Below are 15,233 nucleotides of genomic sequence, written 5' to 3'. Positions count from 1 at the left end.
TTTTCCATTTTTAAGTCTGGACGACTTAGCACGCTTACAGGAAAAGTAGACATTGTGGTTTGTTGTCACGCAAAAAAAGGCATTCCCCCATGTAAGCACAGGAAAAAAGGACAGAGGTTAGTTTAGCCAGTTGATTTGGAACTGCTTGATTAGCTATGGTGACCATGAACTCATGGCTGCCCTCTCTGGCACCTAGTTTTCAAAGACATTTTACTAAAATTGATACCAAACACACACTGTTTAATTTCCATTGTCCCTTCTCTTCCTGTATGTGGATGATGGCACTGTAATTTTAAAAAAGAAACAAAAAAAAAATCATCTTTTCCTATTCGATGTACAGCTGTCACATGACCCAGATCTTTCGCAGCCTGTCTACAGGGAAACATAAGCAAGAGGAGCTCCTAGTCCCCTGCTGCTGGTCACATGTTAAAAAAAAAAAACTGTTTTTGAAATACAGAGTAAAAATAAATAATTAATATCAGTAAACTGTTTTAAATCATCACACAAATATATTTGAAATTACATCTTTATTATTTTATGGAAATAACATGGTGTGGGTGGGCTGGGCCACACCCCTTCAGCCTGTGTCTTAGAATAACAGGGAGGTGAAGCCTCCATCAATCAAGATGTAATATCCCACCCCCATTGCGTTTAGCTGGTTATTGGGCACGGATAAGGGAAGGAGTGGGCTGTCATTTACATGTGTGTATATGCCGACACGTGTGACTCTATAGTCACATGGACTGCTCAGATGTGACAGGGAGGAATTGTTCAGGGTAGAAAATACACGGAAAACTCAGCATGTGCACTAGCTGCCAACATTGATCTGCAAAATCCCCAACTGCAGTGGAGACATGGACAGAAGGGAGATAGAGAACAGCAGGATCAACCAGTTTTTTTGCAGAATACTGAAAACTAATCCCATAGTGAGTATGAACAAAAAAAGGCTGCACTGCTTCTGCCAGAAACGGTCAGCCAGGAAACTGTCAGGAGGAGAGCCGGCTGAATCACACAGGGGGAGGATCTCCCGCTGTGTCACAGCTTGGATCTAAAATGCCAGCCGCTGTCAAACAAAGTCCCACCTTCGGAACTGGCTTCTGTGATAGACAGTACACTGGTTCAATGCTGGGAAATGTAATCAGTGAGCTGTCTATTCTAGGATGCAGTCCAGGAGATGGGACTTTGCGGCTTGCGTTTCAGATCCAAGCTGTGTCATAGCTGGAGATCCTTTCTCTGTGTGATCTGGCCAGCTGTCCTCCCGATTCCTCCCTGTGATCCCCATGCAGTGATAGTCTGCATTGATGAGCACTGATGGACGCTGATAGGCTGCACTGATGGGCACTGATGAGGCTGTACTGATGGGCACTGATAGGCTGCACTGATGGGCACTGAAAGGCTGCACTGATGGGCCCCGATAGGCTGCATTGATGGCACTAATAAGGCTGCATTGATGGGCACTAATAAGGCTGCACTGATGGGTACTGATGAGGCTTCACTGATGGGTACTGATGAGGTGGCATTGATGGCCACTGATGAGGGTGCACTGATGGCCACTCATGAGGCAGCATTGATAAGCTGCACTGATGGGGCTGCACTGATAAGACAGCACTGATATGCTTTACTGATGGGCACTGATATGCTGCACTGATGGGCACTAATAGGCTGCACTGATGGCCACTGCTGAGACTGCACAGATGGCCACTGATGAGGTGGCACTGATGGTCACTGATGAGGTGGCACTGATGGTCACTAATGACGCAGCAATGATAGACACTGATAAGCTGCACTGTTAAAGCAGCACTGATATCCTGCACTGATGGGCACTGATAGGCTGCACTGATAGGCACTGCTGGCCACTGGTGAGGCTGCACTGATGGCCACTGATGAAGCAGCACTGATAAGGCGCCACTGATGAGGTAGCAATGACGGCCACTGATGAGGTGGCAATGATGGCTACTGATGAGGTGGCAATAATGGCCACTGATGAGGCTGCACTGATAGGCTGCACTTATGGACACTGATAAGGCTGCACTGATGGACCCTGATAGGCTGCATTGATGGGCACTAATAAGGCTGCATTGATGGGCACTCATAAGGCTGTACTGATGGGCACTGATGAGGTGGCACTGATGGCCACTGATGAGGCAGCACTGATAAGCTGCACTGATGGGGCTGCACTGATAAGGCAGCACTGATATGCTTTACTGATGGGCACTGATATGCTGCACTGATGGGCACTAATAGGCTGCACTGATGGCCACTGATGAGGTGGCACTGATGATTACTAATGACGCGGCAATGATGTGCACTGATAAGCTGCACTGATGAGGCTGCACTGATAAAACAGCACTGATATCCTGCACTGATGGGCACTGATAGGCTGCACTGATAGGCACTGCTGGCTACTGGCGAGGCTGCACTGATGGCCACTGATGAAGCAGCACTGATGAGGTGCCACTGATGAGGTAGCAATGACGGCCACTGATGAGGTGGCTTTGATGGCAACTGATGATGCTGCACTGATAAGGTAATGATAGGCTGCTCTGATAGGCACTGATGGACACTGATGAGGCTTCACTAATGGACAATGATAGGCTGCACTGATGGGCACTCGTGAGCCTGCGCTAATGGGTACTGATATGCTTTATGTTAATATTAATATTATTATGTTAAAGTTGTTGTTGTTAATATTTATTTTTGTAACTTAATACTACATAAAACATTTAACAGTGTCCTTTCATAAGATTATTTATGGTGGCGTGTTTAGGGGCGGAGCAGGGTAAGGGTTGGGTGGGGCAACTTGTGGCGAGTAACTCTTAAGGCCTGGCTAGTAGCTCAGGACTTGAAATTTTGAGCCCTGTAATACAGCATTTATTAAAAGTTTTTAATGATGTGGGCTTAATGACACTAAAGTGTTAGCTATTTATTACCAATAATTTAAGGTAGATCACTCATATGCCATATCTGTATGGATCATTTGGAAAATAAAAAGTTATTTCCCCCACTTGGCCGGACTTTAGAGGCAGATTGGAACAATAGTATAATTTAAAAGTATTTTATTAAGTATAAACATGTAAACATATAAGATATAAAATTATAATATATATAGAGGTATGTGTCCACTAGTAGCCAAGGAGTGGCCAGATAGAGAGGACATTACATATACCCAAATGGAAAAATGATGTGTGACATCAGAGAATTCATGAGCCCCTGTGCGTCTATGCGTTTCGCTTGATCGCTTCTTCAGGACACACATTTGGGGGGTATAGGAACAGGTTTCACTGATCCGGGCATGCACTGGCGCCTGCAAAAGATCTTCTTGAGTGGATAACACAATACTACGAGGAACACAAAGGGTCCACAATTGGCATATAGAGCGAAATAATTGGGCCTCTAGGGGCACATGGAGTCCTATAGAATGACTTTCCCATTGAATAAGGTTCACACAATGGCTAAATTAGCATCAGTGGTCACAGCTTAATTAGAAGGTTGGATAAGCCAGGGTACAGCATTTGACTAATCTGAAAGCCATATACATCGCAGCATCAGATGCATCAATCCACAGTGGACCAACACCTGTTGGTGTATGCTAATATCCTCCCCTGGAGAGATCTATGAAAGCAGACTATGTTTCCCTGTACAGTTATAGCAGCATAGTGTGCTAAACCTTTTCAGCCTAGGCTCCCTTTCAGTTTAAAGAATATAGGCCAAACCCAATATAAAAAAAAACATTTTTTTAAATCATCTGCAGTCTGTGGTTGCTCCATCCTGAGTTTCTTTAGGAATGGAACAGCGGTTTGGACCAGTGTCCCCTGGTGCAACGGTAGAGGATACCACCATGTTTTTTCAGGCCACACATGCACACTGTGTACTCTCTCCTGTTGCAGCCATTGAGCTCATCATGGGTAAAAGCAGACAGTATGCAAAGGAACATGCTGGCGCTCCCTACAATGGAACTAGGGGGTGCTTGTCCCAATGGAAGCTCTATCCCTACAATAACTTGGGACGAAGCAACCACAGGCTGCTGAAGATTTTAAGAAGGCCTATTTTGAAAGCATTTGTTACCCCAGCATTTCCTATTTCTGATATGTGCCTGCTGTACCATGTACTTGTATGAAAAAGTCTCCTGTTTTCTTTGTATTGCTTTGTTTGTGTGAAATCCCTGGTGTTCCTGCCCCTCTACTTTCCTATTAAAAACTGACCACATTAAGAATGAGAACATAAAATGCATGTGCTCTCATTGTGGAGACCCAAAAGTCAGGGTTAGGGACTACAGAAAATAGGGTGCCTTAACGGGACCTGTAGCTCACACATGTATTTGCAAGTGTGCAGACTAAACCTCTGTTTTGAACGCATAATGTTAGAAAGGTAAATTCAGTTGGTCACTGGCTGGTTGATAAGTTTGAGCCTGGAAATCTCCTTGTATTTGTTTGATCATTTTCAGTCACTTTAATGTGGTTTGTGCCTACATTATTTGAACTGAAAGAGAGCTCAGGCTGGAAGGTAGGTTTAGCATACTATGTTGCTACACCTATATAGGGCAGCATAGTCTGCCTTTTGGGAAAGAAGAGCTTATACTTTAAGCAAAAGGTCAGTGAATACTAGGAGCCAGTGAGGGCAGCCATGAGTTCATGGTCACCGTAACTGATCAAGCAATTCAAAATCAACTGGCTACAAAACTAAACTAAACAGAGCTATCACAGGCTGTAGATGATTTTAAAGCGGAGTTCCGACGTTTTTTTTTTTTTTTTAAGTCAGCAGCTACAAATACTGCAGCTGCTGACTTTTAAAATATGGACACTTATCTATCCTTGGCGCCCGCGATGTCGGCACCCGAAGCCAATCTGTCCCTCAGGTGCTGCCGCTGCCATCTTCGGTAAGGAAATCAGGAAGTGAAGCCTTGTGGCTTCACTTCCTGGTTCCCTACTGCACATGCGCAACTCGCCCCATGCCCTGATGTGTGCCCTATGCCCTGCTGTGTGCCCCATGTCCTAAAGTGTGCCCAGCCGACAGGGTTGGCGCTGGCGCGAAGTGTCACCTCCCTGAAATGAGTTTGCCACCTCCCTGAAATTAGTTTTTGTAGGTTGGAACGTCTGCTATACGCAGGGCTGCTGATAGAAATTCCAGTAGTCTGGACAGGGCCCCCCCCCTAAGAAAATATTGAGGCTGGGTTCCCCCGCATCCAATTTGCATGACAGGAGATTGTGACTGGCTCTCAATGGAGCCGGTTCACACATCTCCGGAGCGGCTGTGGAGCGGAATGCACAGGAGTCCTGTGTGTCTTTGGCTCCGTTTCAGGTCCGAATTCAGGCATACATTCAGTCCTGATTCGTCCCTGAAACGGAGAACAGGGATGCACCAGACCCCCTGCTGTCAGCCATCCGTCTGCATTGTGAACCCATTCTGAAGCTATATTTCGCTTACAATACAATGAAATTGTGGGAGTCACCTGTATGTATGCGGGCTCCCGGACACCCAATCAGTGAGTAAGCTCCAATCAGAAATGCAAACCAAAAGGGTTTTTTTTTTCCTGCCTCTAAACGTTGAGCTCAAAATATGCCTCTAATCGTCCTAATGTGTATGGACACATAGGATAACACTGAGCTGCTTCTACAGGCAGAGCACAAAACTCCTGTAGAAGCAGCGATTTTTAAGCTAACATTAGAGCCAGAGCTGTGGGGGGGGGGGTGCACAGGGAGGGAGATTACTGAGGGACGACTGTCTTTTTCTCAGCAGATAAAAGCTGGCAGCAGGGAGAGGGGGAGAGACCAGCTTTCAGCTGCTGGAGGATGAGAAACGATTGTCGTCCATCACTAATCCCCCCCCTGTGTGAGCCCCCCTGTGTGCTTGGGCCCTCTACAAGAGGACTGGTGGTCCCCCCCCTATTAGCGGCCCTGCCTTTAAGCATATGTAAAAGCATAGTATGCTTTTTGATGAAGGTAAACTTACTCTTTAAAGTTGATAGGAGCTGATCCCAAAATTGTAAACAGTAACACAAGTGCTGGTGTGCAGGCAGGCACCTTATAGACCTGAAAGTACCTCTGTAAAGCACATTAGTCCTGGATAAAGACTGTAAACAAGGTCTTGACTTCAAATCAAGTCCAGATTAAGTTAATGCAGACAGAAAGCATACAGCCCCATCTCAAGCTCCATGCTAAAGCACCAGCTTTCCATACAGACTGCCAACTAGCAAGTAGGCAGTACTGGACTTTCTTATCACCCTTTTCTGGGTATTTACAGCTCTTCAGGACCCTGGAGAGATCTGCCTCATGGCTGAGAGTGAGCTTTCAATGGGTTTCCATAGCTGGGCCATGTCATACTAGGAAAACCAAGCAGTTCAGGGGTTGTGAACCATATTTTGGTGGAGTTATCCCCACCCTCGACAAGCCACATTGAATTTGCCATGACCACAGTATGCATACAGCCCTCTCTGGGTCATATGTTATTGTTTTGTTTGGGAGGTCAGGGGGGGGCAGTAAAAATGCTTGTTTTACCATCCCCTTGCCATCCATGTAAACAAGAGTATAACGTTTTGGCTGGAGCTGGACTTTAAAGCGGTAGTAAATTCTCCTGTGTTTTGTTTTTTCTTAAAGTGATGCTAAAGTCTTATTTTCTTTTTTTGTTGGTTTAAAAATAACAAACATTTCATAGTTTCCTTTTCCGTGCAGTGGCTTTGCACAGAGCAGCCCAGATTCTCCTCTTCTCGGGTCCCTTGCCGGTGCTCCTGTCCCCTCCCTCCTGCCGAGTGCCCCCACAGCAAGCAGCTTGCTATAGAGGCAGCTGAGCCGAGCCACTGCTTTGTGTGTCCATTCAGACACGGAGCCGAGGCATGCTCCCACCCCCTCTCTCTCCTCATTGGCTCATTGACTTTGATTGACAGCAAGAGGAGCCAATGGCCCCCAATGCTGTCTTTCAGCCAATCAGGAAGAAGTATCCCTGGACTTCGTGGCTTTCGTGCAACATAGCTGGGTCAAGAGGGAGCTCAGGTAAGTATGGGGGGGGGGGGGCTGCTGAACACAGAAGGTTTTTTATCTTAATGCTTTAAGATAAAAAAAAAAAAAAATCTGCCTTTAGAACCGCTTTAACCCTTTGGCACTGGTCGCACGCAAATATGCGGCCTCTCGGTGCCAAGCCACATATTTGCGTGAATTTCTGTCAATACAGCTGTACCGAGAGTGAGTGTTTTGCGTGCTCCTGGCACAGTTACCAGCACCTAACCAAAAGCTGCTTGCGATCAGGCATTTCTAGATCATGTGACTGTCATGACAGCCAATCACAGCGGTCACGTGATCTTTAGCTCCGCCTCCCAGTGTCATAAATATCTTAAAGGGCTGTGAGGTGCCGGCGCAAAGAGGTTAATGGACCCTGCAAGTTTATGCCATAATGTCCTAGTGTGCCCCGCATACTAGCATATTATGGCAGACTTGCCTGACAAACGCGGCCCTCCAGCGCTGCACTGTCGCTGCTCCTGGTACTCCCATCTTCACCGGGTCTTCTTTCCAGGTTTGCGCTCTCCTGCTGTTGCGCTCTCCTGCTGTAATTGTCGGGCCGTAATGATGTGATGATGAGAGCACAGCACTCTCTGTATTCATGGCGCACCCAGTGTCTTGCCTACCCTCCAGTTCCAAAACTTTGGGTCACTAACTTAGAACAAGTATCTAGACATACTGGGGTTGATTTACTAAAATTGGAGAGTACAAAATCTGGTGCAGCTGTGCATAGAAACCAATCAGCGTCTAGATTTTTTTTCGTCACAGCTTAATTGAACAAGTTGAAGTTAGAAGCTGATTGGCTACCATGCAAAGCTGTACCAGATTTTGCACTCTGCAATTTTAGTAAATCAGCCCCACAGAACCTGTTTGTCATAACAAAAGCCAGGCAACAGGCATTTTCATTAACAGGTCATCAATGACAATCCCCATATTTATACTTTAGAAAAATTAAGAAAAAAAAACTGTTGCTTAGTGTTTGAATTGTACCTCCTGCCCAGCTGCCATCCAATGTCTATGACCCGCGTATAATAATAATAATAACGGCCATCTAGAGGCAGTCTGGGAAGACATACTAATAGCTCTCCACCATGTAAACAAGCACTAGGCATGTGTTGTTCTGTAAACTGTTACAGTATTCTAGCAGCATGTGTCTTCTAAGCTTCACGTCATAAAAAGAAAGTCGCTTTGTTTTTCAGGTCATGTATTATGATCACTCTCAGTGCTGTCTGAACATGAATAACATGATTTGCTTACATAGTCAACAACAGCAATTAGGATCCAGTTTACCATTCCCAGAGTGCTGCCATTAATATTATACAATGAGGCTCTGTCTGCACTAACCAGACACAATTTCTGGAAGACGGCCAGGAACAAGTTCCAGTCCTCGCTGTATAATAACTCACTTTCCCATGTAATAATAATGGGCCATCCATTGTAAACCAGATCGTATTATCAGCCCCCTTCACACTACTGTCCCGTCATGTAGGCATGTGTGTTTTATGTGCATAGGGCGCAACAAACATGGAAAAGAAGCTCATGCACCTTTCTGAGCTTCATACGTTTTTTTTAACCGCAGGATTGTCATGCGTTCTCATGTGCAAAGAATGTGTCAGTTGCTTTGTACATCTGGAGCGCAATCCTTCCTTGCAGTGGGCCCTCGCACTGCCAGAGTAAATGCTCATTTATGTCTAGGGGACCAGAAAAAGCAGCTTTACCTACCTGATCCCCCTCCCCTGGCAGCCATTGAGCCCCTACACTCTAGCTTGTGGAATGTCCCTTGGTGTCCTTACATCCAGTTCAGGGCTATGGGCCCTGCGCTGTATTTGACGACGTCATGGTGCATGCGAGCGCTGCAGCGTAGGGGAGAGGAGGCTGAAGGGAGTGGTCTAGCAGCAAAGAGGGAGCCTGCAGGAGCAAAGCATAGGGTAAGTAATAGTGCTTTTTGTGCCCACCCCCCCCCCCCTTCCACCCAGAATGGAGGGAGCCTGCAGGATAAGAGGATTGGGTAAGTAATAGTGCATACCAGACATAAACAAGCATTAAAAGATGAACTCTGAGAAACCCAAAAGACCTCACTGCAAGGGCAAACTGCTCATTTAGTCAAGGGATTTGGTAAAGCACTTACCAAAACTGCACTGTGGAATGAGCATAGGAGGCACAGCAGACAGCAGTCGGGGGGGGGGGGGGGGGGTAAATGTATTAGTAGATTTAGAACCACTAATAAACTGAAGCCAAACTCCAGCTCACACTTTATAAGCAGGTACAGCAAACAGTTGTGTTTCCTTTTAGGATAAAGGTTTTACATAAATAAATACAAGCTGATCATTGTAAATTTGTAAGCACGTCTGGCAGTGGTAAATGGTTTGCCTCAACACTTTAACTACTACATCTGCAGGTGAGCTTGTTCTGCTGGAAAAAAAACAGACTTACTGGCAGGATCATCAGATGAAAATAAAAGAAAGAAAACGAATGCAACCATCACATCTCAAAATTGACAAGCTACAATATAATAAATGTTTACTTTAAGGTTTAATACTGCTTTAAGCTGGTCCATATACCAGCAAATTTTCGTACATACCAAAATTCATACAGACATACGTATGACAATTCTCAGTGCTTTCAATGACTTGACGAATGTCATTTAAAGTACGTTTAAATTTAGCTTGCTTTTAACGTTCAAATTCCTGAACCAAAAACACATTCACTTTTAGAAATTCTTCCATTAGGAGAAAAAGTTTCTGCTGCTTAAAATGTTCTCGTCACTGCGGTTGATTTGACCCAATAACAATTAGACAATTGAACAAATGTTAACATCTCATTCACACGTGCTTTGGACTGTAAGTAAATATCCGCATTCAGGTCGCTCTTCAGAGAGGATTCGACACCGCCTACTTTAACCCCTTGAACCCCACAGTAGCGTGCCTCAATTGCTTGCATTGCATGTGGTTGCGGGGCACCTGCAGAGCACCCCATTATTCACTTGAATAGATTGTCCTCCTCAGGTGCTACACCTGCCAAAATTGACAGGGGGTATAATTCCTGCTGTGGCCAACAAAGCAAAGCACCTGCTGGCTCTGCAGCTAAAGGGGGAGCAGTTGTGGGGCAAAAAAACATGGCTTAACCACTGGGCTTTACTGCCCCTCAACCGCTAGTATGAATGAGAACATTTTGATTGAAATTCTACTAGTGTATGGCCAGCTTCAGGCAGTTATCACTCAAATATGTGTCCCCACTGGAACAATTTCAGATCTGGCATCAACTCAGAATGTTGCATGAAATTTTGTTACTTGGACAGAAATATCCCCAATAGGGAGACAGAGATTCTATGTATACACCTTAAAGTTCCTAATCTAATAAAATGTGATATAGATACAGCAAGGATGTATCATAATTCATTGCACTAAAAAATACCCTGGGTGTGATATGATTTATATACAGGTAGACGATATACAGTAAGTAAAGATAGCAATGCATAAACCAGATCCCCAGAGCTTGGGCTAACTCTTCAATTTAGAAATGACATTGCCACGCAAGGTATGCAGAGACATGTAGTTCTACACAGTCTTACACATCAGTACCAGCACCCCCTCATAATTCTGTCCATGGTCTCCCCCCACATATCATGCCCCTCCTTACCCGATTGGCAGGCTCCTTTGTGCACCTGCACCACTGGGGGGTGCCCTTGCTGCAGCGCCCTCCGACTTGCAAGTTTCAGTTGGCACAGGTTGTCGTATGTCTGCCCATCATTGGCACACACCTGGTAGTCATGCTTGCACTGGCATGTTCCCTTGGTGCCCCTCTTGCCAGTGGGTGGCTTGCAGTGTAGAGTATCCCCACATGGTGGGTCTCCTTCCCGGCCACATGGTTCTCCTTCCCCCGCAGCGCAGATCAGGCAGCAGTTGCAGCGATCGGGGACGTACCCGCTGGGGCAGACCGGGCTCGGGCACCTCGTGACATCACAGCGGGATGGACAGGCTGAGGATCCACGGAGGAGGGAGAGGGAAGTAAGGATGAGCATGAGTGGGCAGCTGGTAGACCCCTTCATGCTGGGCACCGGGTGGGCAGGCTGGATCACACTGGGCACTGAGGTCTATCCTCTCTACTCTGTAGGCTGGATCACACTGGACACTGAGGGCTATCCACTGTACCCAGCAGGCTAAGCTCACTTCCCTGTAGACACTGAGATCCCCTCAATCCTCTCTTTATTAAAGGTTGGAGCTCACTGCTCTGTAGGAACTGAGGTATATCCTCTCTACTCTGCAGGCTGGATCACACTGGGCATTGAGGTCTATCCTCTTACCTTAAATGTTGGCACTCACTCAACTATAGACACTGAGATATATCCTCTCTATCCTGCAGACTGGAGCTCACTCCTCTTTGGGCACTGAGGTCTCTACACCCTACACTATTCTACAGTCTACACTCTAGACTGGAACTACCTCTTCTTTGGGGGCTGAAAGCTATCTTTTCTGCTCTGCAGGACTGAGCTCACACCTCTGTGGGCACTGAGGTCTGTCTATCCTATCTTACAGTTTGAAGCTTATTCTATATTGGCACTTAGGTCTATCCCCTCTACCCTGCAGGCTGGAGCTCACACCTCTAATGGCACTGAGGTCTATCCTCTCTTCCCTTCAGGCTGGGGCTCCCTCCTCTGTAGGCACAGAGGTCTATTCTATCTACCCTGCAGGCTGGAGCTCACCTCTACATAGGCATTGATGTCTATCCTCTGTACCCTGCAGGCTGGAGCTCCCTCCTCTGTGGTCACTGAGGTCTGCCCCCTCTACTCAGCAGGCTGGATCTGACTCCTGTGGGCACTCTATCTTCTATACCCTGCAGCCAGTATGATGATACAGGGTACCAAGGTGCTGCTTGCAGCTGTGCTCTTTCTGCATTGGAGTCAGGCAGGGATGGCTAGGATCCTATTGCACAGTGTATAGAGTAAGCATCTGAGTGTGACTTATGTTTTATTGCAGAGTTTTGTAAGAGGCTGTGTGTAAGCCGAGGGGAGTAACGTGGGCTGGAGCAGTGATGTGTAGGATCTCTTAAAACTCAGCCTTCACCACCTCCTCCCCACCCATTCTCCTGCTCTGGCGTTCACTATATGGAGAGGATGACAGTGACATTTCCTACTTCATGCCAGCAGTGTGCCTCAGTGACACCAGACTCTTCTGTCATTTGAATTTTAGCCACCAGTTTGTTTCTCAGAGTTAACAGATAAAAAATACATTACAGCTACTGATCTTAGGAAAATATAAGAAGTGACAGGACACCAAACTGCTGACACATTAATTACATGATAAATCACCCGCAAGTCAGAAGTCTGCATTACGTTATGACAAGACATTTTAATAAAGTCGATACAACATATTGTGAACATTTCCACAAAAAAGGATGTTCAGATGTAATTGAATAATCCCAAAGGGAAATTATTGTGATACAGCTACATTTAACAAAGACAACACAAGATCACAATAATGAACACAACAAAGCACAGAACAGAACAATAAAATTACCAATAACAGAAATTAGTACAAATAAAACAAATTAAAACTATACTCTAATAAAACATCCATACTAATAAAATACAACATAGAATAAATAACACAGATTGAAAATAGAAAATCAAACTACCAAAGTGCAAATAATACACCGCTTTCTCTAAAGATAATAATATAAGATGGTAAACAATTGAAGAAGAATAGAATATACTGTATACTGAAATATGCAAGGGACAGTGGAGACATGATTGAAACCTTTTGATATATTAAGTGTGTGCATAAGGTTCAGGAGGGCAGTATTTGAAGTATATGAAGCTAAGATCAAGATCACAAGGGCATGTCTATAAACTAGCAGAATGAAAGTTACCATAGAAAGTATTATTTTACCAGTAGTTGATACTTGGAACAGACTTTAAGCAGATTTGATGGACCACTTGGGTCTTTTCCCTGCCATCACCCTTCTATGTTTCTATGTTGCTAGATAATCTGACTATACCTGATTTCATATTCCTCTTAAACCTAAACTATTTTCTTGCCTTGTCCTAGCTTATGTCTCTGATTTGATATCTCTTTTATTTTTTACTTTATTCTTTATTCAATTTTCTTCCAAAATTTAACAATTCAATTAAAAAGGGAAAGTCTCCATCTTCATCTGATTTGATATCTCTATCTTTGACTCATTTGCTTTCAGTTTGGAATGTGTACTTCTTCATGCATTGATCCTCAACCACTCAACCATGGCTTGTCTCCTGCTTCAGTACTCTGGTGACACTTAGTCCTGATTCCTAGCTTGGGTCTGATCTTGCCTTCAGATTGGGTTTTTCTCACCTCTACCTATGCCCACTTCTGGTTGTGTAATTTCACTTCTGCTTGTTCCCAGTGGAGCAAACCTGGGGCTGCATCCTAGAAGAAACTTTGCAGAAAATATCTGATGCACATCTTTAGTTGCTCTGGGGCAAACCCGGTGCTTCTTCCATTTCTACCACTAACTCTAACATCTGAAGATGTTTTGCCTTCTACCTAAACTACCTGCACTCTATGATTTCTGCCTCTTCTCCTTCCAGTTTCTTTTGCTACTGGGATTACCTACATCTGTTTCCTGCTCAGAACCAGATCATAGGCTCAGAGGTTCCTATTGAGTACCTATTCTACTGGGTCTCCACTTACCAGCTGTTACCAGGTTCTACTGATAGTTCTTGGAAGTCAGATGGCCTTCTCTGTATATCTGTCAGAAACCATGAAATCAGACCGAGACAGAAGTATAGTTAAATCACACTTGTTTAATAATAAAAGTAAAAAGAACAAAAATAGTCAAAACATAGCCAAAGTTCAGTAACCGGAATGGATAGTCAGCCAAGCCAGAAGTCAAGGATCAATGTAGTGGAACAGCAAGCAGGATCTGGAGCCAGAAGGGATGTCAGCAAAGCCAGTCTTTAAACAGGAACGCAGGAGATAGTTTCTTGTGATGTGACCAAGGCGAAGGCAGAGCTCCTATGGATTGGACGACTTAAGTAGGCAGGACTGATGAGCAGGATCAACAGCTGAGTAACTGAGAGATGGGAGGTGGCAATTAGCCAACAGCTGAGCAGCCAGCTCAGAGAAGGAAGGGCTGAGGCTAGCCCTGACAGTACTCCCTCCTCAACGACCCCTCCCCCTCGGAGGACCACCAGGCTTGAGGGAAAAACGTCTATGGAAATCACAGAGGAGGACAGGGGCATGTACGTCCGAGGATGAGACCCAAGAGCGTTCCTCCGGACCGTACCCTTTCCAATGCACCAGGTACTGTATGCGCCCACGGAACCTACGGGAGTCAACAATGGACTGTACTTCATACTCCTCATGGTTCTCAACCTGTACAGGGTGAGGACGTGGCACCGAGGTGGTAAAGCGGTTGCAGACCAAAGGTTTTAATAAGGAGACATGAAATACATTTGAAATACGCATATTAGAAGGAAGGCCTAATGCGTAAGCCACCGGGTCACTCCTGCGAAGAATACTGAAAGGCCCAATAAATCAAGGTGCCAACTTCAATGACGGAACACAAAGTCGGAGGTTGCGAGATGACAGCCAGACCCTGTCCCCAACCTGGTAGGAAGGCGCAGGCAGGCATCTGCGGTCAGCATGGAGTCTGTACCTATCATGAGCATAATGCAAAGCCTCCTGGACTTGTGCCCAAGTGGAACGAAAACCACGGAGATGCTCCTCTAACGTAGAAAGTCAGGCAACATGGAAGGTTGGAAACAATAATTTGCCATAAACGGGGACAATCAGAAAGCAGAATTCAAGGCACTATTGTGAGCAAACTCTGCCAACGGTTATAGGTCTGACCAGTTGTTATGATGGTCAGAAATATAGCAACGTAGGAATTGCTCCAAGGACTGATTGGCTGGTTCTGCAGCCCCATTAGACTGCGGGTGATACGCAGAGGACAAAGCAAGCTGAATTCCCAACTGTGCACAAAAGGCTTGCCAGAACCGGGACACAAACTGACTACCCCTGTCCGAGACAATCACCTTGGGTAGCCCATGTAAGCAAAAGATCTGTATTAATCTCTTTGCTCCTACTCTTCGCATTCTTCATATCCCCCATGACATGACACAGTAACAGATAATCAACAGGAAGCTCAAAACCATGCTTTATTTCCTGAAGCTTCGGTCAGTCTTCCATGACTTCTCAAATCACATCCCTAGGACACCCCATACCCCAATCCATCCCAAGCTAGGGTACCGACCGATCGCTAGGG

At 45.5% G+C, this 15,233-nt stretch overlaps 1 protein-coding gene and 1 pseudogene across 1 annotated transcript in view; both read right to left on the bottom strand.

The window, feature by feature from the left end:
* Positions 1-11,982, bottom strand: part of HTRA3 (HtrA serine peptidase 3) — a 46,543-nt gene extending 34,561 nt beyond the window's left edge. Inside the window, exon 1 of the mRNA XM_073610765.1 lies at positions 10,629-11,982. Coding sequence (XP_073466866.1) covers positions 10,629-11,037 — 409 coding nt within the window. The 5' untranslated portion in view covers positions 11,038-11,982. The remainder of the gene's footprint in view (positions 1-10,628) is intronic.
* A 1,671-nt stretch (positions 11,983-13,653) lies between these two features.
* On the bottom strand, positions 13,654-14,637 carry LOC141127950 (uncharacterized; annotated as a pseudogene).
* Positions 14,638-15,233: the final 596 nt, after the last annotated feature.

The sequence above is a fragment of the Aquarana catesbeiana genome, linkage group LG01 (genome assembly GCF_042186555.1).
Source record: "Aquarana catesbeiana isolate 2022-GZ linkage group LG01, ASM4218655v1, whole genome shotgun sequence".
NCBI classification, from domain to species: Eukaryota; Metazoa; Chordata; class Amphibia; order Anura; family Ranidae; genus Aquarana; species Aquarana catesbeiana.
Note: the sequence above shows the minus strand (reverse complement) of the source record. Positions and strands in the feature narration are given on the sequence as shown.